The sequence below is a fragment of the Mustela lutreola genome, chromosome 4, assembly GCF_030435805.1.
Source record: "Mustela lutreola isolate mMusLut2 chromosome 4, mMusLut2.pri, whole genome shotgun sequence".
NCBI classification, from domain to species: Eukaryota; Metazoa; Chordata; class Mammalia; order Carnivora; family Mustelidae; genus Mustela; species Mustela lutreola.
In genome coordinates, this window is record NC_081293.1 from 52,813,636 (window position 1) to 52,833,664 (window position 20,029).

The 20,029-nt window shown below is 50.9% G+C and overlaps 1 protein-coding gene across 29 annotated transcripts in view; it reads left to right on the forward strand.

Annotated features, from left to right (window-relative positions):
* Positions 1-20,029, forward strand: part of CAMK2G (calcium/calmodulin dependent protein kinase II gamma) — a 54,684-nt gene that overhangs the window by 15,228 nt on the left and 19,427 nt on the right. For 13 of the 29 annotated variants that reach the window (XM_059169894.1, XM_059169867.1, XM_059169893.1 and 10 more), the window contains exons 4-13: positions 4,653-4,707; positions 5,589-5,654; positions 8,391-8,463; positions 8,608-8,710; positions 9,145-9,228; positions 9,857-9,951; positions 10,538-10,660; positions 13,692-13,775; positions 14,010-14,052; positions 18,653-18,696. In XM_059169894.1, coding sequence (XP_059025877.1) covers positions 4,653-4,707; positions 5,589-5,654; positions 8,391-8,463; positions 8,608-8,710; positions 9,145-9,228; positions 9,857-9,951; positions 10,538-10,660; positions 13,692-13,775; positions 14,010-14,052; positions 18,653-18,696 — 770 coding nt within the window. Of the gene's footprint in view, positions 1-4,652; positions 4,708-5,588; positions 5,655-8,390; positions 8,464-8,607; positions 8,711-9,144; positions 9,229-9,856; positions 9,952-10,537; positions 10,661-13,691; positions 13,776-14,009; positions 14,053-16,587; positions 16,651-18,652; positions 18,697-20,029 lie in introns of all 29 variants that reach the window. The other 16 variants (XM_059169879.1, XM_059169889.1, XM_059169865.1 and 13 more) reach the window with 3 other exon arrangements.

Sequence of the window (20,029 nt, forward strand, 5' to 3'; positions counted from 1 at the left end):
CCCTTCTGGCTACAGTCAGATTCAGAGGCACTTGAACTCAGGAGAATATTTGGTGCAAGGAGCCAGGCATCCCCAGTTTTCTTCCCTAATCGATATTCTATCCCAGAAGTTAAAAAGCGGCTGGAAGAGCAAACGCTCACGTAAACTGCAGAGTCTGGGTGACAGCGATGTGTAGTGTAGGTTCATTGATTGTAACAAACGTGCTGGTCTGGTGGGCGTACTGGTGGTAGGGAGGCCGTGCGTGGGGAGGGGGCGGCAAGTTGTATGTGGATGTTTTTCGGACTTCCTACTCAGTTTTGCTGTGAACCCTAAACTGCTCAAAAAAATAGTTTATTGATGGGAAAAAAAAAAAAGCTTTTCAGTTAGGAGGCGTGCTGCAGAACCTCAAACAACTTGGGAAAGGTGGCCAGAGGTGTGGAGTGGAGAGGAGGAGCTGGCAGTCGTCCTGTCCCCAGTCTGAATGGAGCGTGTTCTACCTGTGATCTGCTTGCCTCCCTGCTTTAAATTCCTCTAATGAATAGACTGTCTTCCTTCGTGCTGAGTTGCCCCAGCAGGTTCAATCCCAGTCTGGCGTGATGATTTAGAGCAGCACTACTGAGACTTTCATGTGCTCAGACACCACCAAGGGATCATGTGAAGCTCCGGTTCTGATTCCGTAGGTCTGGGGAGGACCTGAGCATCCTCCGGAGTGTGGTCTCCAGGGCATGCTCCCGCTGCTGGCGTGCGGGCCGTGTGTCTGTGGCTTTGCCATCCTGTTGTCCAGGTTTGCATGTGGGATTGGCTGGTCTGTAGCTGTGACCTCCCTCAGAATATTTAGCCTCTTCGTCGAGTTTGAGGGATCAGCGGGCAAAGGAAGCCTCGGCTTGGAAAGAACGGAGGCGATGAAAAGCAGGACCGCAGCTCCTGGAAGGGACTTTGCCTAAATCCTCAGTGCCCCGGCTCAGTTCACAGGGTATTTACGCCAGGCTGCCATTTACCTCGGACCTAGAGCCCATTCAGCTAATAGTAAGTGGAGCAAAAGCAGGGGCAAAGAAGAAAAAGATGGGGTACCTGACCAGGCCCTCCTAGATCTGTGCCTCAGGCAGTCCTGCCCACCTGCTCCTGGGGGGCAGCCTCGGTTCCCTGCCAGCCCCCCGGGAAGCAGGACCTCCTTTCCACTGTGCTCTTGCTGCAGACACTTTTAACACTGACACTTTCTCAGAGCTTTTTGAGCCAAGATTTGCTAGTTAAAATGTGGCATATTGCTGGGTGGTTTCTAGAACCGGAAATAGCCACAGCATGTGGGTTATGGCGTTGTTAGTCCTTGAAGGTATGAAACGTTAAGTTAAGGTATTTAGGTGTTGGACCATTTTTCTCTCCACAGTTTTTAAAGAAAAATAGCTAGTTTTATTGCTGAAGTGCAGTAGATGCTTTTTAATCCTTTTCCAGGTCTTTCTGTCTGAGGAGGTGGTCTGGCCCTCCTTGGCCTTCAAGCTATCTAATCACTGTGGAATGGACTGGGTGTCAGATTTTTTTTTTCCCACACCTCCATAGCATCCTTTACTTCTACTTTGTAGCCCTTTCCGCAGTAGGGCATAGCGACATCTTTGTGTAAGTGCTGGTTTCACGACCGTCTTCCCCATTGACCCGGAAGCTCCGTGGCAGCGGGGCCAGGTTTCTCTTCCTCACAGCCGAGTCCGTGGCATGTGCAGCCATGCCTGCTTCCGGAAAGGCACTTCATGGACACTGTCGAGCAGATCAGAGCGGCCAGAGCTACTGGGGACAGGTTGGAGTTCCTCTGCCCAAGAGGACAGAGAAAGGGTCTCCCTTGCAGGCAATTCCACAGTGTTAAGGATCTTGATGTTAGTTTGTTTTGACTTCAAGTCTCAGTTCCGCCACATGGGATGACCTGGGATGAGTTCCTTTCGGGGCCTCAGTCTTTTCTCCTGTCAGATGGGGGTAACAGAGGTGATGTGAGAGCTTAGAAACATAATGTAGATAAAGCACTTGGCACAATGTCTAGCACCTAGAAACAACTTAATAGTAGCGATCACTTGGGTTGTTATTATCAAGATGCTGCTGGGTAGGCACTTAGAGTGGCACAGTCAAGTTTTTTCTCTTGTTCTCGGTTCTCTTAAATTTTCTTTACAAATGGAAAAAAAAAAAAAGATAGTATCTTGTTCAGCTATGAGGCCTTTTGCACCTGTCCCTTCTTGTCTCAGTGGTACCTTGCTCTGGGGCACACATCAAAGCCATTCTCTGGGCTGGGTGTCCTGGAAGGATTAACCTGCTGCTGCTGCTCTTCTCTTCTGATTCCCCTGCCTTGCTTCCTCCCACCTGAGCTCTGTGTGTGGCCTTCCTGGAGAAGGGCACATGCCCGTACCTCCCTGCCTTGGCATAGGCCTGGGCACCTGGACTTTTTGCAGCACTATCAGCCCCGCTGTGCAGGATGAGGGGGGCAGACCTGGGGGCCGGAGGGCAGGGAGAGGCAGGGCCAGGGAGCAGGACTCCCCTGGGAGTGGTTGTTAGCATCGTACCTGCTGTACTGTTAGCTTGCCGTCCTGCTACTGTTAGTCACCTCCCTAATGAAGCTGGTCTTTAGCTTCTGGGACAGCTGATTTCCAGGGGATTATTTGTATTACACACTTTAATGCTTTTTAATAGCAAATTTTTAATTAAATGGAAAGTCCTTTTGGAAGCGAGGGAGCAGCAGCTGCAACAGGACTCCCGTGTGCAACTCCGACTTAGACAAGAGAAGCACACATGAGGAGGGGGCTGGCAGGCTGTGAGGGAGCTCACTTGAGCATGCCTGGGTTGATTTGGCGGGGGATGGGCTTGACTGTAGCTTCCTTCTGTCATCTGGGGGCCTAGAGAAGTATGAACTTGCTCGCCCAAGTATCAGAGAGAACAGTTGGAGGAGGAGGGCTTTTGAAGTACCCCCTGCCCTTGATGCCATTGGTAAATCACAGCTGGGGGTGGAATTTGGGGCAACCAGATCAGAGTTGAGTGACCAGATCAGATTAAATAAAGCAGGCAGTAGGAAGCGTTCAACAGTCAAGAGGCCCTCGATCCAGCCCTGTCAGGACCAAGTCCTCATTTTTGTCGGCTGAGAACCACAGAGCTGCAGGAAAGGCCAAGGGCCTGTATTTTGTGATCTTGCTGTGGTGGGAGAGGCTGCAGGAAGGCACCCCAGCCCTGAGGAAACAGTCTGACACCAGAAATGGAACCTGTTGTGAGGGGCAGTTGGCAGCCTGGATCCACCAAGGAAGAGACATGGTGACTCCCGTGTATCTGAGAACTTTGTGTGTCGTTTTGATGTCAGGCCATTCCTAAAGTGCTCTGTGAGGTGCTCCTGAAAATGCCTAGGGCTGGGGTGAAGGTCAAATAGAGGTTCCCCTTCAGGAGAGTTCAGGTGAGGGAAGGGACAGGGACTGCCTTGCCACAGTATCGCCTTGTGTTTGCATGAGAATGGTGCTCAGGGGTTGGCATTTAAGCCTGAGGTGGCTTTGTGGGCAGAAGCTTTGAAGAGGAGACCTCGGAAGACATTAGGTTGGTTTTTCGCCCAGGAGCTCCGGAGGCGGGGAGTGGGAAGGGATTCTGCTTGCCAGTGTTTTCCTGCAGCCGGTGAGATGCCCCAGTCTGCTCGGTGCCAGGGCCTCCCGGACCTGTCCGTGCTGCTACTGCAGCTGCATTCATGGTTAGTCTCGCTCCCAGGCCCCATTGCTCTGGTGCCTGGCTGTGCAGGCTTCACCACATTTCTTAGAGGGAGCAGTGGTGTGGACTCATCTTTGGAGTCAGAAAGAGCTGGACTGATATCTTAACCTATTGCATCTTCGGCCTTCAGTAAGATACGATGTCTCTGAGCCTCCACTGTCCTCTTCTGTAGAATGGGAGGACTCTTCCTCTCGGGGTGGTCGTCCAGAAAAATAAACTCCTCAGAGACACCCGCTGTGTCCTTCGCGAGTCCCACCATCTAGCATGGAGTCTGACGCTCAGCAGGCACTCAGTAAACCCTTGTAGAATAAGTCGTGTCTGCAGAGAGCCTAACCCCAGGCCTGGCATGTAAGAAGCAACGAATAAACAGTGATTGTTGTCATTGCCTAGTCTGCATGTTGCCTCCCACCCTCACCATCCATTAGCCTCACTCCCCACGCCTTCCTGCTGGACGCTACCTTTCCAGCTTCTTTCCTGCCCTTTAATTGCCTGTCTGCCATCTATTCCTGTGGAAGGGTTCTCGGGCCCTCCCGTCTTACCATCCTCTGTCCCTCCATGGTCAGCCTCCCTCAGGCACCCCCACTCTTGTCCCGAATTACACCATCACACAGCAGGTCCCAGGACCTTCTTCTCCGGGACTAGCCCCTCTGGGAAGGTTCTTGGTTTTCTCTGTTTTGTCTTATTTCTTAGCCACAAACCTTCTCGTCTGAGGCAGTCCGAAGTGGCAGTCGGAGCACTGGACCCAGGGTCTGGTGGTTTCTCTGCTCTGCGGCCATGTCACCTCGCCTTGGGGGTGGGGTGGTGATGGGCACGTTGCCACTTCTCACTGCTGTCAGAAGACCATCCAGGGAGGCTGGCAGGCTGGGACAGGCTGGCAGGGTGGGGTTGCTGAGAAGGAGAGGAGTAGGTTTCCGAGGTTTCTCTCTGTTAATCTCTGTCCCCCTTCTCCTCTCTTGCAGTGCGCCTCCATGACAGTATTTCTGAAGAAGGGTTTCACTACCTCGTGTTTGACCTGTAAGTGCCCCTTTCTGAGGGTGTGGGGGGCCTTTCCCTCCAGCTGGCTCACCATGAAGGCTTGGAGAAAGACCTGAACTAGGTCTTCAGCTTCTGCCAAGGCCCCTCTCCTTTACCCGAGGGAAAGGCTTTGATTTTGACCTTCCTCCGGTAATGGTCAGGCTGCGGAGGGGACTGCATTGCTCCCTCACGGTCTCCCCAGGGCTCAAGACCCCGGAGGGCATTGCGCTCGCATTTCTGTTCAGCAGCACACCTCGTGCAGATGCTTTTTTTCTTGTTTCTTGGTGTGTTGTCTTCTGTGGAGAAACAGAATAGAGCTCTTCGCATGACCTTAAAAATTCTGGGAAATTAAAGGTGGCTTTTATTAGTCATAAACTGGACTCCACTTGGTCTCTCCTCCACTTTGGTTGTGGTTTAATATCTCAAAAGTAGCTCTTCACCTCCTGAAAATGCCTCTCCAGTATTTTCGGGATTGGGTCTCTGTGTCCTTGATCTCATTATTCTTCAGCTTTAGGAGTAGGTCTGTCCTTCTTGGGCAGCTGTGTATTTTAGTATTCATATTGGTCTCAAATAAAGCTATGACTTTCTGAGTAGGTTGACAGTTTTCTCTTAGATCCCTGTATATTCATCTTTGCCTGAGTATTAGCTGATCTGTGGGTTATAGGCAGAGACATGTGCAGGAGGAAGGGAGGGCCCATGTTACCCCAAGGAGAAGCCCCATGTCATTGAAGGATCAAACACTTTCTGGGCTCTTGGAAGGAATGCATATGGAGTTGGGATTTCCTTAAAAGCTATTCTGTGGTGTAACCTGTTGCCTGCTGGATGCTGGGGTTGGCCCCCCTGAGCTGCCTTCTCTGACACTCTCTGTCTGTTGGTTGCAGTGTGACTGGCGGGGAGCTGTTTGAAGACATCGTGGCCAGAGAGTACTACAGTGAAGCTGATGCCAGGTTAGGCAAGGGCCCTTGAGTTCACTGTGAGTCTCAGCCACTTCAGGGGGGGCAGGCATTGGGCCTATTTGAAGAGTCTTTGGATGTAGATCAGAAGAGCTCCCTTCTGGACAAAGGTTCCATACAGCTGGACCTGAGCTGCATTTTATGGGTGATGTTAGAAGTTAGAGCCTTTTTTTTTTTTTTTTTTTTTTTTTTTTTTGTGAAGCACTTACAACCTTCCTTTACCCCTTCACCCCAGAAATACCTTTTCTTTGCACTGCTGTGTACTTGCCAGCCTGCCCAAGGGCCCCTCCTACTCTGCTTCTTTCCTCTGACCAATTTGACTGTGTGCAGGGCACCCTGGGAATGTTCCAGAGATGGAAGAAACGTGGTTTGCGTTCTGAAGGAGTGTAAACATCTGGGCTAATGAACAGGAACCTTCTCAAAAGAGATTCCAGCCTGAATCCCTTAGTCTCTTGACCACCACGACCAGCCTGATGGTGGGGCTCCTCCAGCTGGAGAACTGTTCCTTGGCCACATCCCTCAGCCCTCAGCCGCCCCTGTGGAAGCCCTGGCAGAATTCCGCCCACACCACAGCTCTGGGGTGTTTGTGTGGCCGGTCCTTCCTGCCTTGGCTCCTCCCCCGGCCCCGACTTTTCTCTGAGGGTGATGTCCATACAACCTGGTTTTGATCATCCTGCCTGCAGCTTATCTGGCATATGTGGCAGCTCTGGCTGCCTCTAGAGAGTGGGGGAGTACAGCTTCCTCACAAATTTCTCAACTCTGAGAGGCCAGTGTTTGCTGATCAACTTCAGATGCTTCAGCCTCAGGAAAAATTCTCAAGTGGGGAGATGAATTCCAGTGCCAGCAGGGGAGGACCGGACTTCGGGGCAGGAGGAGGCGGTGATAGCTCTGGGAGCCGGGCGGGAGGAGGGCGAGCTGGCTAGGGGGAGGGGAGGGGTGGTGTGTGACTGTACCAGTGGGCTTGGCCTGGCTCTGCTGGGACACTTCGCACTTTTGCCATTTTTGGCCAGAAGGCTCTCCCTGCTAGCCTGGCTCTGTTCTAATTATATATTTCTGTGGAGACTTGCCTCTTCAGCTCGGTCTTAAAGTCTCTTTGGCCTACTCATGGGCTGTGTCTTGAAAGGAGGCCTGAGCCTTAGCCTCCAGCAGCCCGGTAAGACCCCTTGGCTCTTGTGAAAGCCCAAGAATCAGATTCTAGAGGAGGAGTCAGAAGTCCAGGTCACCAGCCCAGCACCCCTCCACAAGCCTGCTCCGCACACATGCTAGTACCTGCGAATGGGGGCCTCATTCTCTAGGCCAGTGATCCTCAACCTCAGCACTACGGATATTTGGGGCCAGATAACTTTTTGTTGTGAGGGCCCCTCCTGTGCATTATAGAGTTTTAGAAGTATCTCTGGCCTCTACCCACTGGATGCCACTAGCATCTCCACCTTAATTGTGACAGCCAGCAATGTCTCTAGGTATTACCAGATGCCCCCCCCCTCCAGTTTTCACCATTGCTCTAGATCGCTAATGCTCCCTGCCAGGAGTCTGACTGCAAGTGTGGTCAGATGTTTAGGAAGGTGGGCAGCCTGATTAAAGAAATGGCAGAGAGGGCACCTGGCTGGCTCTGTTGATGGAGCATATGACTCTTGATCTCGAGATCGTGAGTTCAAGCCCCATATTGAGTTCAAGCCCTGCATTGGGTGTGGAGCCTATTTGAGAAAAGAAAGAAAGAGAGGGAGGGAGGGAAGGAAGGAAGGAAGGAAGAAAGAAGGAAAAGAAAGAGAGGAGAGGAAAAGGAAAGGAAAGAAATAGGAGCTGTAGGTGACTCGGGTTAGTTTATCTTTTTCTATCAAAAATCATTACCAGATCCTCCTCAGTTGCCCTGTTTGGAACCTTCTTAAGGACATCGTTTCTTTTTTTTTTTTTTTTTTAAAGATTTTATTTATTTATTTGACAGAGAGAGATCACAAGTAGGCAGAGAGGCAGGCAGAGAGAGAGAGAGAGAGAGAGGGAAGCAGGCTCCCTGCTGAGCAAAAAGCCCGATGCGGGACTCGATCCCAGGACCCTGAGATCATGACCTGAGCCGAAGGCAATGGCTTAACCCATTGAGCCACCCAGGCGCCCAAGGACATCGTTTCTTAAAGGTGTCTGTGTGCTGGGTCTTATCTCCTCTACTATATGATAAACCATGGTAGGCACAGGGTTTTACTGATCTTCAGAGTCTGTGTGGTCCCAAGCACAGTGCCTGGAGGTAGTCAGTAAATGTTTAAATAAATGAAGGAGTGTGAAACATTGTACCTCAGTGAAACAACTGAGGTACAGTTGTATTCTTCCTAAGATGCCATCGCAAGCCTCTTCTCCAAGGAGAGTTACTATAGGGGGAAAAAAAGAAATAAGGGGTTAGATGGTATCTTTTGCTCAGAAGTGTCCCCAGTCTCTTGGAAATGGACTGGTGATATTGGGCCTTTACCGTCCGAGGAGGTATGGTGAACTCTGTTCTAGTATGTTCTCAGCCATTATCTAGTGGGAGACCCCTGATAAACCACTTAATATGCATGGCCCTCAGTTTCTTCTTCTGTACAATCCGTTGAACTAGATGATGTCCAGAGTCCCAGGCTTTTAGCTGTTGTTCAGGGATTCCCTGTGACTCTGGAACCCAGATTTCCATGGTTGCATCTGTAGTGTGTGGTTGTGGATGAGTGGCTTAACCCTGCACTGACATTCCTTCTCCTTGTGCTTTTGCAGCCACTGTATACATCAGATTCTGGAGAGTGTGAACCACATCCACCAGCATGACATCGTCCACCGGGACCTGAAGGTACTACCCAGGCTCCCCATTTGTCTCCTGCTTGTGAAGCTTAGTCGCCACCTGGTGGCAGGTGATGGGACTGCGGGGACCCAAACTAGGCTTCCTCAGGGTCTGAGGGCTGGTGCCTCACGAGGTCTTCTCTTCCTTATTCAGCCTGAGAACCTGCTGCTGGCGAGTAAATGCAAGGGTGCCGCCGTCAAGCTGGCTGATTTTGGCCTAGCCATCGAAGTACAGGGAGAGCAGCAGGCTTGGTTTGGTAAGAGTGACCCTGTCTTCCTGGAATGTGGCCCCCGCCCTTCCTCCTCTTCCTGATCTGCTTTCCTCTTTCAGAACTGGAAGCCAGACCCTTCACGGCCGGGCCCATGTCTCAGAGACTGGAGAAGTGGGGGAGGGTACAGAGTGTCCCCTGGCCCTAGGTGACTCAGTGCAGTGAATCTAGCTGTTGTCAGCCCGCATTCTTGCTGCCTCTGGGGAGAAATGGGAGTTCCTGGTAGGCACTTGGACTTGCCCTGTGATTTTATTCTGGGCACTACAAGAAACCCAGTCTGTGTCTCTCAGGCCACCCATGTGCTGAGAGCTTATATACCCAAAACAGCAGGAACGAGGAGGGACCTGGAAGAAGATTGCTGATGTGGTTTTAACAAGAGAAAAAGCAGGTTCAGTGTGCCTCTGCCCTCTCTTCTGCTACAGGTTTTGCTGGAACCCCAGGTTACTTGTCCCCTGAGGTCTTGAGGAAAGATCCCTATGGAAAACCTGTGGATATCTGGGCATGCGGTAAGCCCATTCCACACTCTCAGCTTTTTGGTGTTAAGGGCTCTCAACTTCCAGCGATGGTGAAAAAGAGGCATCGCTATTCCTTGGGGGCCCCACAAGTGTCTGGTGTCTGTGAAGTCACGGTGTTGTCTCTAGGGCCCCTGAGATGTCTGTTCTCATCACATGCTCCTCCCCAAGTATTTCCTGGATTATACTGCAGCCTTCCTTTTTTTTAAGATTGTATTTATTTATTTGCAAGAGAGAGAGCACAAATGGGGAGGAGAGGGTGAAGCAGTCTCCCTGCTGAGCAAAGAGCCCGATGCAGGGCTGGATCCCGGGACTCTGGGATCACGACCTGGGCTAAAGGCAGCGGCTTACCTGACTAAGCCCCCCAGATGCCCTATGCTTCATCCTTCCTAAAGAGGGACTGACCCACACCTAGAGGATGGGGTATGCCTAAAGACATCCCCGATGTGGCTTGCTGACATGGGGAGGGAAGCAAAGCAGAAGGCGCCAGCATTTTTAGCTGATAGCCACTTCCACCTCTGGTATAACCTTGACTTTTCAGGTGGCTGAGCCCTCTGTGGCTTTTCTTGGTTCCTCAGTGGAGTCGGTGACTGACCCCAGTGACCTTTGTTCTGTCTCGTAGGGGTCATCCTGTATATCCTCCTGGTGGGATACCCTCCCTTCTGGGATGAGGATCAACACAAGTTGTATCAGCAAATTAAGGCCGGGGCCTATGATGTAAGGACTGGTTTGTTCTTGACGTTCAGGCTGTTTCCACAGGAGGGGGCATATACAGTGTGTTGTGGGGTACAGGGAGTGTCAGGGAACTTTGAGGACCCAAGGATGGGCATACAGGTCTCAATTCTTGCCACACCCTATCCCAGGAACAACTCTTTTCACAGTCTTTCTTGGTAGCTATAAAATCGAGAAGCCCACCGAAGCTCTTTGATCCATTATTTGCAGAGAATGGCCTGAGAAGTGTGGTGTGCCGCCAAAATAGGGGCAAGAAGTGGCATGGCTCCCTCCACTGCAGTGGGCCCTTCTAGTAAGGAGATGTGGTTGAACCAGGGCTGAACCAGGACATGTTAGAGTCCCCTTCCTGCTCTGACTGGATATTTTGGCATTCTAACCGTGATTCTGTCTTCCTCTCCTAGTCCTTTAAGTTGACACAGGTGCTGGGATGCCCCAGAGCCTCCCCAGTTCTCTGCGGGGCAGGTTTAGCTAGCACAGAGTATTCCGATTATAGGAGCTGGGAGAAAGAGCCTCCCTTTCAGGGTGTGAGGCTCACAGAGGTTATATGCCTCCTTTCCCTCTTCCTGCTTAGTTCCCATCACCAGAGTGGGACACAGTGACTCCTGAAGCCAAGAACTTGATCAACCAGATGCTGACCATAAACCCTGCAAAACGCATCACAGCTGACCAGGCTCTCAAGCATCCGTGGGTCTGTGTAAGTGTCTTCACCTGGGGTAGAGCGGCTCAGGGATGTCAGCCCTCAGTGTGCCCTCTTACTGTCTGTAAGTCTATAGCTACTGTCTATAAGCAGGGAATGACTGTTCTGGGCCCTGAGCAGGGACCCAGCAGAGAGGGAGGGGGACTGGGTGGGGCCCTGGAGGGATTCAAGGAAGCAGGTGGCCTCATTAGATTCAACCTATCTTGCCCTCCACTCACTTGTCAGGTGTAACTTAGTTCTGATCTTGGATGAGGGCTTAGGTTAACCCTTTCGGACTCTGGGTAGTTGAAGATGAATAGCAGCTGGCAAAACCCAAACTGAATTGCCAAGTTGAGGGTACATATTCAGATCTCAGCTGTCGCACGACTGTAACAGAAATGTGACCAAGATCCAACAAATAAACAAAAGGGGCCTCTGGGAGTTAAAAAGAACATCTTAAAGTTCATGACCGAAAGAAAAAAACTCACCCTAGGAGAATTGCACCCCCCCCCACCAGCTGTCAATGTGGATCGACATACTCTGTTTTCATAAATACTTCTGTAAAATTATATAAAGTGAAGTGTCTGTTTTCAAACTAAGAAGAGGGTCTGCTACAGTTAGGCCTTCTGACAACCAGGATGCATTTATGTATTTGTCCTTTCCCATGTTTACTGAATGCCTCTTTGGTACCAGTCACTGCCTGGGTCCTAGAGATAGAAAGATGAGTGAGGGGTGGTCCCTTCCTCCAAAGACCTTAAAAATCATCTGGGGAGCTAGGCACTCAAACAGGCAACCATTCTGCAATGTGAGAAGTACATAAAAGAATCTAACGAGTGCACAGCAACTCTTGCTACCTGGTGAGCTGTGAGATTACTGAAGGCTGCATGGAGGAGGTGACCCCATCCTGGTTCTTGGCAACTGACTGGGAGTTCCTCAGGATGATAACCTGCAGGCAGAGCTTAGCATGAGCCAGGGTGAAAGGTCATGGGAAATTGTGGCAAGTTGAAGGAATGTTAAGTAGTTTAGTTGTAGATGAAGATACGCCTACAAAAATGCAAGAGAACAAAGCCAGAAAGATTCCATGACATACAAGTTTCTGCCTAATGAGTTTGGATTTTATTCAGGAAGCATAGGGAACCATTTAAGGGATTTAAAGAGGGAACAAAGGGGCGCCTAGCTGGCTCAGGCGGTGGAGCATACAACTCTTGATCTCATGGTTGTAAGTCTGAGCCCCACATTGGGTGTTGAGATAGCTTAGAAAAAAATAAAATCTCCCTCTCTCTCTTTTTTTAAAGATTTTATTTACTTACTTGACAGAGAGAGAGCATGCACAAGCAGGGGAAGGTGAAGGGAGAAAGGGAGAAACAGGCTCCCCGCTGAACTCCCTGCCCAGTGTGGGGCTCAATCCCAGGGCCCTGGAGATCATGACCTGATCCAAAGGCAGACACTTAACTGACTGAGCCACCCAGGTGCCCCCAAAATAAAATCTTAAAAAATAATAATAAATTAAAAACAGGGACACCTGGGTGGCTCAGTTGGTTAAGCTGCTCCCTTCAGCTCAGGTCATGATCCCAGGGTCCTGGGATTGAACCCAGCATCAGGCTCCTTGCTCAGCAGGGAGCCTGCTTCTCTCTCTGCCTCTGCCTACTGCTCTGCCTGCTTGTGTGCTCTCTCTCTGACAAATAAATAAATAAAATAAATCTAAAAAGAAAATTTTTGTCTTTAAATCAGTAAATTTAAAACAAAACAAAGAGGGCATAAAATACACAGCTAAAAAAGGTCACTTTGGAAGCTGTGTACAAAATGGAACTTAAGAGGAGGCTGGGGCAGGGAGTTCAGGAAGCTGTTGTAATTGCCTGAGCAAGACCGGATGAGATCTCAGCTAAGGGTAGTGATAGCCTGGGTGGCGTGGCACGGAATAGACAAATTTGAGACATGTTTGGTAGGTAGACTCAAAAGGATTTAGTGACCAGTGGGAGTTAGGGAGTAAAGAAGAGCAAGGGGCCCACAGGGACTGTCAGGTTTTGAGTTGGTAATAAGCAAAGGTTGTGCCATTTACTGACTCAGGAAACCGGAGGAAGAGCCAGTTTGTGAGAAAGAATGATGATCTTCGTTTGACTGAGTGTGGTGTCTGAGGACCTCTAGCTGGAGACATCAGTTGGGTAGTTAGAAATGTGGTTCCAGAAATTAGAAAAGAAGTTAAAATTGGAAATGCAGGTTGTGGTCATATCTGTGTGGGTGGTGTGGAAATAAATGAGATTGTTTTTACACTGATCGAATTCCCACTACGGGCTTGTATTTGCTTCAGTAAGAGAAGGAATGGCCACCGAACACCAGCACGTAAAGACAGGCAAAGTTAGAGGCGCCAGCAAAGGAGGCTGGGAGTGAGAACTTCTGTGGCAGAAGGAGGTTCAGGAGTAGGAGACCCTAAGAAACAGGTGGTCTCAGTAAGGGAGCATCTATAATCAGATGCCACAGAATCCCTGATAAAGACGGGAAAGACTCCATGGACTCTGACCAGTTGAAGCCCAGTTTCATTATTTCACTGACAGACGCAGTGGAGTGAGAGACTGAAACCTTTCTTCAGTGAGGTGAATAGGACATGAGGAGGAAGAGAGAAAGAAATGGCATTATACAGAGAAGGTCATGAGTCAGGGGAGTTTTTAAATTTTTAAGGAGAGGCCTAGGCACGCAGTAGGGGCTCAGTAAACAGTTGCTGAAGGAGTGACTGTGTGAGGATCACAACGCACAGGATACTCTCTTCCGTTCCATAGCTTCCATTTCCCAAGGAAGGGGAGAGTGCTGTCTCATGCACCCTCCTCATCTAGCATCAATTCTCCGTGGTGTTTTTGTGTTTGGATTGTTGTCCTTAAATAACCTTGAGTTTGGGGTAGTGCTTTTCTTGTAAAAGCATTTTCACATCTATGACTTCATTTTACCTTTAGATCAACTCTGGGGCGGCTGAGCACACAGCGATCAGTGCTGGGACTAGGGTGAGGGGCAGGGGGCCCGGCTGGAGGGCTCACAGGCGTGTCTGTTTGGCTTCCAGCAACGATCCACAGTGGCATCCATGATGCATCGTCAAGAGACCGTGGAGTGCTTACGCAAGTTCAATGCTCGGAGAAAACTGAAGGTGAGTCTTGCCTTTCCAGACTGCCGACATCCTGAAACCATAGCTTTTGACAGTCCACCCCCTACCCCAGCACAAGAGAAAGCTCCCTTGCGGCTGGAGCTGAGCTGTGAAGGTTATACCTGTTGGGGACCCCAAAGACCCGAGGGCTTGAAGCTCTGGCCAGCAGCTGCCCTCTGCCTAACTTTTGCTTTTCTAGAGTCCAGCTGAATTCACAGGCCCCTCTTCTTTCCCCAGGGTGCCATCCTCACGACCATGCTTGTCTCCAGAAACTTCTCAGGTATGTTTCCCCAGCTGTGCACTTTAATTCTACTGAGGTGAGTGGGTCAGAATGGGGTGTTGCCATCCCAGTGCTGGGTGTCTTCAGGCAACACCTTGACCGAGATGAAGAAGACCCTGTTTTAAGGGGGCTGCTGCTGCTGGGTCCTACAACTTGACATTCTGGGGGACTTCTCTTGGGTTCACATTGATGAATTCTATTCCCTACACCCTCCCAAGGAGTAAACTGCCCAGCCTTCCATCTCCCTTGCCCCTGGGGATTCTTTAATTCTCTAAAGACTCTCAGCACTTTAGGATTTTAGCCAGTCGATAGGGTATTGGACAATGGCTTGGGGAAAAGAAAGAGATGAGGTGTAATGAATCTTCTCACCCACCATTAATTTGTCTACTGGGACGATTCTCTACTTCACTGTGTCTAAGTGGAGATGACTAATAGAAATTTTTCCAGATGTTTAAACATTTTACAGAGACTGTGCTTGTAATATGCTTTGCGATACTAGCTGTAAAAGTGAAGAAAGAAAGAGCAGCAGGATGGAGGGAAAGCAACTTACTTAAATTTGACGGAGAAATTGGGGGAGCTGGGACCAGTCATTTGTAAATCACTTGGCCTTTCTTTTTAAGATGCAAGACACTCCACCCACCCACCCCACCCCAAACCCCCATCTTGTTTGCCCTCAGTAGGGAAGCAGAATGGCTTTCTGTGAGGAAAAGGTTAATGTCAGAACTTAACTGAAGACAGAAGGTCTCTTCCCACCTTGCCCACCACCCCTCACCCAGCCTCCTCAGCCCTGAAACCCCCCAGCCCCACTGTTTTGGTTGAAGACTCCCTTCTCTCATTCTCACAGTGGGATTCCTTCCCTTGCTTTCCTTCTACACTGATATGGAGACAGGATTGTATGGCAGCCGCCCTGGGCCAAGGTTGTTCCCTTGAGCTTGAGGGGTTTGTCTGTGCTGGTTCAGGGTAACCTAAGGGCCCTGGGTCCGAGGATACCACAGGTGAGCCTCTAACCGAAGCCTCTAACCCCCCAGGCACCAGAGGGGCACGACTGGCGAGTGAGCCAGGGATGTGTCCCACCTCAGGTCCATTCCCTGTGCTCCTGGTTTGGGGCTCATTCTTATGTGGGTATCCATGAGGGGAAGACTATTGTTATGGATTCAGCTCTCACAAAGGAGAGCGGGAGGGCACAGCTTGGCTGCCTCCAATGGAGATGGAGCTGTAGTTCCACATCAGGCTTGTCCTCAGAATTACTGGAAGCTTCTACTTTCTCAGAAGTGTGAGAGCCTTTCTAGGGGACGCTCGAGGGCATTTCTGTGCCCAACTAGAAGGGTGATCTGTTGTATCTCTGAATAGAAGAAATGTGATAATAGGCTACTACTTATTTTCTAGACTGGGAAATCAGTAGCATGTGCCCTGTCCCATGGCCTCCATATACATCAACCTCCCCCACCTCCATTCCATTTCAGGAAACTGGTATCCTGGTTTCAGGAGACTGGCCTCTCTGTGAGGACAAAGCACTTTCACTCATCCCTAAAAAGCCTCCTCCTGTCCTTGTTGCCCAGACCTTGTCTGCCTTTGAGCTCACTTTGCCCTGGGACAGAGGAGACTGAAAAAGTGCTGCAAGTGTTATAGGATGCCCTCTGCTGCCCTGACTCTGGAACAGTTGGGGGCGGAGCCTATCTCTAGAAGCTTCTCTAGAAAGAGGTGTTACCAGGTATAAAATCAAGAAGGAAGAGCACCTGTGTGTGTTTTTTAAGGCATGAACTAGGCTGTTTCCTGAGTCTACCCCAAATAGGGGGTGCAATCTGGACTCTAGCAAGTTGGCTAATTGTGGAATCAGAGCTTATAGAATGTATAGCTTCAGCAGCTTTTGTTTTCTTTCTGGAGGCTCATTTATTGGCATCTTCACCCTTGGAATACTGAAGTACAGGCTGAGAAAAATGGTCTGTCCTGGCTACCTGCCTTGAAGAAGGAAAGCAAACCATGTCTCCAAGGAACTGGAGGATTAAGAGAGGAATAGGGAGCTGGGGCCCATCAGTGAACTTTAGCTGCATGAGGGCCATGTGCCTTCCGTGGGCCCCAAATGTTTGGAATATGGCCAGAGGAAAGGGCTCTCTGATGTCGTCATTTAGGTCCCCTAGAGAGGGCAGTTCTGAAGCTGAGGCTCCCTTTCCTCACAGCCTCGAGCTAGCTTGGCTGCCTCAGAAAGGACCCCACCTCTCCCCAGTTCAGGCTTTCCCTTGTAGACCCTTCCCTAGGCGCTCCCAGGCCAGGTGCTAGAGCTGTGGTGATCCCTACACCCTGACCGAACCCCATCCTCTCAGGCCCCCAGACTGCTGCAGGGCTGGCCGCACCTGCTCCTCAGCCTGCCCCCGGCGCCTTCGCTCCCCCAGCTCGGCTGGCTTGGCCACGCCGCCTGGGCCCTGCTGTGCGTGGGCGGCCAGCGGCTCCCGCGCCTCGTGCTGGGGCATGCTCGCTGCTGACTGGCCCCTGTGGCTTTGCGGCAGCTCTGTGCACTGAGAGATTGTATCCCCTCAGTTGGCAGGCAGAGCTCCGCCCCCGCCTCGCCTGCCGCGAGCGCCGCCGGCCTGGCCGGGCAAGGTACGTGGCATGAGTCCCCCGACCGCCTGCCTTGGCTCCCTGCCACCCCACCAGGAGGGCCAGCATGCCAGGCCCGCTCACCAGGGAGGCGAGTCCCATGCTTGCGGGCTGAGATGGGCATGCCGGACGGACCACCTAACTTGGCATCTGCGAGCGCATTGGTGTCACAGAGCCCCCTAACCAGCCGTGCATGCTGGGCGCTTGCCAACTCTCAGGAGGCAATAGCCTGGGGACGTGGAGCTGGGCAGCAGGAGGCTTTCCTCCAGACAGCCGAGAGCCTGGCCTGCCTGAGGGCTGTGGCCATTGGCAGCCCCCACTGAGACAGTCCTGGGCGTGGCTGGAGCTGCCCAGTGCTAGGACTAGGCTACTTCAGCACTGCTGGGAGACCCACAGGGGGCGCCGTGCCCCTTGAAACTGTGAAGTCTGACATTTGCAGGCCTCCAGGTCTGAAAGGCTGTGGAGTGTAGAAGCTGCCTGGGGAGAGCATTCCCTGGGTTTGGATCCTAGCCCTGCCACGCCCCGAGCAAGTCTCGTCAACACTCCCAGCCTCAGTTTCCTCCTTTTTCTGGTGGTGCTAATAAATAATGTGGCGATGATTAAGATCATGTATGTCAAAGGCTCTCAACCCTGCCTGTAGAGGACAGTTTTGTCAAACGTCCTAATGCGGACACCCCTACCCCAGACCAATAAAATCAGAACCCCTAGGGCATGGGATAGGCATAATGATTTTTGTTAAGCTCCCCCAAAGTGATTCTGATGGGCAGCCAGAGTTCTGAACTCTGATATATATAAAGCACCTAACACAGTAGGTGGTCAGGCATCATAGTAAGCACATTAAAAAAATAAGTTTCAGATCACCCCAGCATGACTGGAGATAGGATCCTAGGCCATTTGGGGAGGTCAGAATTCTTGTGAGGGTGGGATCCCTCTTCTCACTGGAGAGAGATGGGCCCCAACTTGGGTAGGAATTGCCACCTGAGGGAAGAACGGCAGCAGTAATAGTGACAATGGTTTACACTTAGTGAGTACTTGCTACATGCCAAGCACTCTGCCTAGTGCTTTTCATTCATGGTCCCCTTAGGGCCTGTTATCTAGGCCCTATTTTATCCCATTTTCTAGATAAAGAAACTGAGGTTCAGAGAGGTTAAGGAATTCACTCAAGGTCATACAGGGAGCAACTGGTAGAGCCAGTGAAGTCCAGGTGGTTCATACAGTTGGTCTCTGTGCCTCCCAGACTCCCCCATCCACTGTCTGCTACATACCTGTGGCCTTGGTGACCAGCAGGTGTCACCAGCCTTCCTACACAAAGCCTATCAGCCTTGAGCCTCTTCCTGTGCCTGGCTAGAATCCATTTAATACCTCGCTATTCTGCCCAGCCTTTCCTGCTCAGTGGGTCCAGAGAGTAGACTGAGGAAAGAGGGGTAGATAGGACCCCGTCATCCTGGTGAGGACCTGCCCAGTCAAGGCTTCAACCCCCCGGCAAAATCCTCCTGTAGGTGGTCCTGGTCTCTGTGTCTGTGTCTGTCTGTCCTCACGTCTGGTCTCCTTTGTGAACTGTGACACTCTCGTTTCTTAAGAGCTCTCAGGAGATGTCTTGCATCCTTCCAGCTTGGCCGTTCTGAGGAACTCCGTGGCATCTAGGGACGGAGCCCTCACTTTTCACCCTGGCACTCTGCTTCCAGACGTGGGTGGAAGCGGTTGAAGGCAGAGTCCCCAGTACCCCAGGCAGCTCCTGTACTGAATGTGGTTTCTCCTCCCATGTGCAGTGTGTCCCTGTCCTCTTCTGTGGCAGGAGCGATCCTGGGGTGCCACCCAGAGGGTCTGAAGCAGCTTGAGATGCCCTTCTTGCTTTGGGGCTCCCAGGAAGGGCCTCTTCCAGGGGCTTCAGGAGACTCCTGGCCCCCTTGTCAGACACAGCAGACTCTTGCGGATTCGGCTGCCAGACTTCAGGCTAGGGAAGCGTACAATGCAAGAGGCTTGATTTTTCTTTTTGTTTTCACAGCTGCCAAAAGCCTACTGAACAAGAAGTCGGACGGTGGTGTCAAGGTAGGTGTCTGCATCCCTGTAGCCCGAGACTGGCCTTTCTCCCTACAGTCTCTTTGGGGGGTTCTTAGCTTTGTTCCTCCTTTCCCCCAGGAACCTTCCTATCCTTGCTTTTCTGCTTTAAAACCAGAAACCTTTGTGCTCAGAACAGCAGGTTCCATTGGCCTGAGAGGGCAAAAGAAAGATGCGTTTCTTTTGACCTTAGCTTGAACGTAAAGACTCAGGGGAAGTGATCTAAATTTTGGTTTCCTAGAGCTCAGTCCTGAACCTCACGGCAGACACATGCCTCCTCTCCACGACTTTACTCTCAGGGTTTTTGAGGTCATTTGGGTAATTTTCTTTTTTCCTTTTTCTTGTTGGAGCACAGACCCTTTATATGAAATGAAAGCAAAGTAGGCCTGGTTGACTCAGGGTATAGGGCTTGGAACCTGAAGCCACTATCCTTTTAGTTTTTCTGTCTCCTCTCCAAAGCACTTCCAGAACCCAGCTCAAATGCCACTAAGTGAAAAGTGTGTTAAACTTTCTAGAGGCATAGGCTCCTCAGAAACAGGTAAAGGAGGTGGTATATCACAGCTCATTCCCATTTGGTGAGGGAGCTTTTCCTGTAGGATCACAGCAAGAGGAGAGAACGGGGTCTCACGGGGACCAGCGGAAAGCCCTGGTGGGGGTGGCTGCTTGGTGAAGGGGAAGGAGAGGTGGCTAGGGGTCCTCACAGGGCCCAGAGTGTTCTGTAAATGCTTTGGGGGCAGAACGGGTCCTGGGGCTAGGGCACTGGATAGGAGTCCGTACCATCTTGAAGCCTACCAATTTACACCATCGAGTATTTCAAACGGTGAAATTATCCAAACCTTTATATTCCAACAAAAGCTTAAATTGGGCCTTTCCCCAGGATCGTCTGTCCCCAGCTGAGATACACACTTGTGCCCCATTTCCCCTCCCCGCTCTCCTTCCTCTTTCCCTCATTCTCTGCATGCCTGCTTCTGTGTGCTTCTGCACCAAGGAGGGGAGCTTGAGCTCCACACACACCAGCTGACATGGATCTGGGGGTGACCAGCAGCCTCCCAGTATTAGGGACGTGAACTGGAATGGGTGGAACCAAGTTAGGAAAGGGTGCCAGGCTTAGTTGGAGAAAGCATTTGCAAATTTCTATCCAGGAAAGAAGCTAGAATCAGTTATTCTTTACAAAGTGTTGAATAAGTTCCTATCAGAGGCCCAGGGCTGTACTCAGTTCTAGGGGCCCACCAGAAGGAGAAGAGGTTGATGTAGTTTTCATCTAGTTTTGAGAAGTCACAAGGTTAATTGAAGAGGAAATTGGACACACCTGGAATCAGCTAAG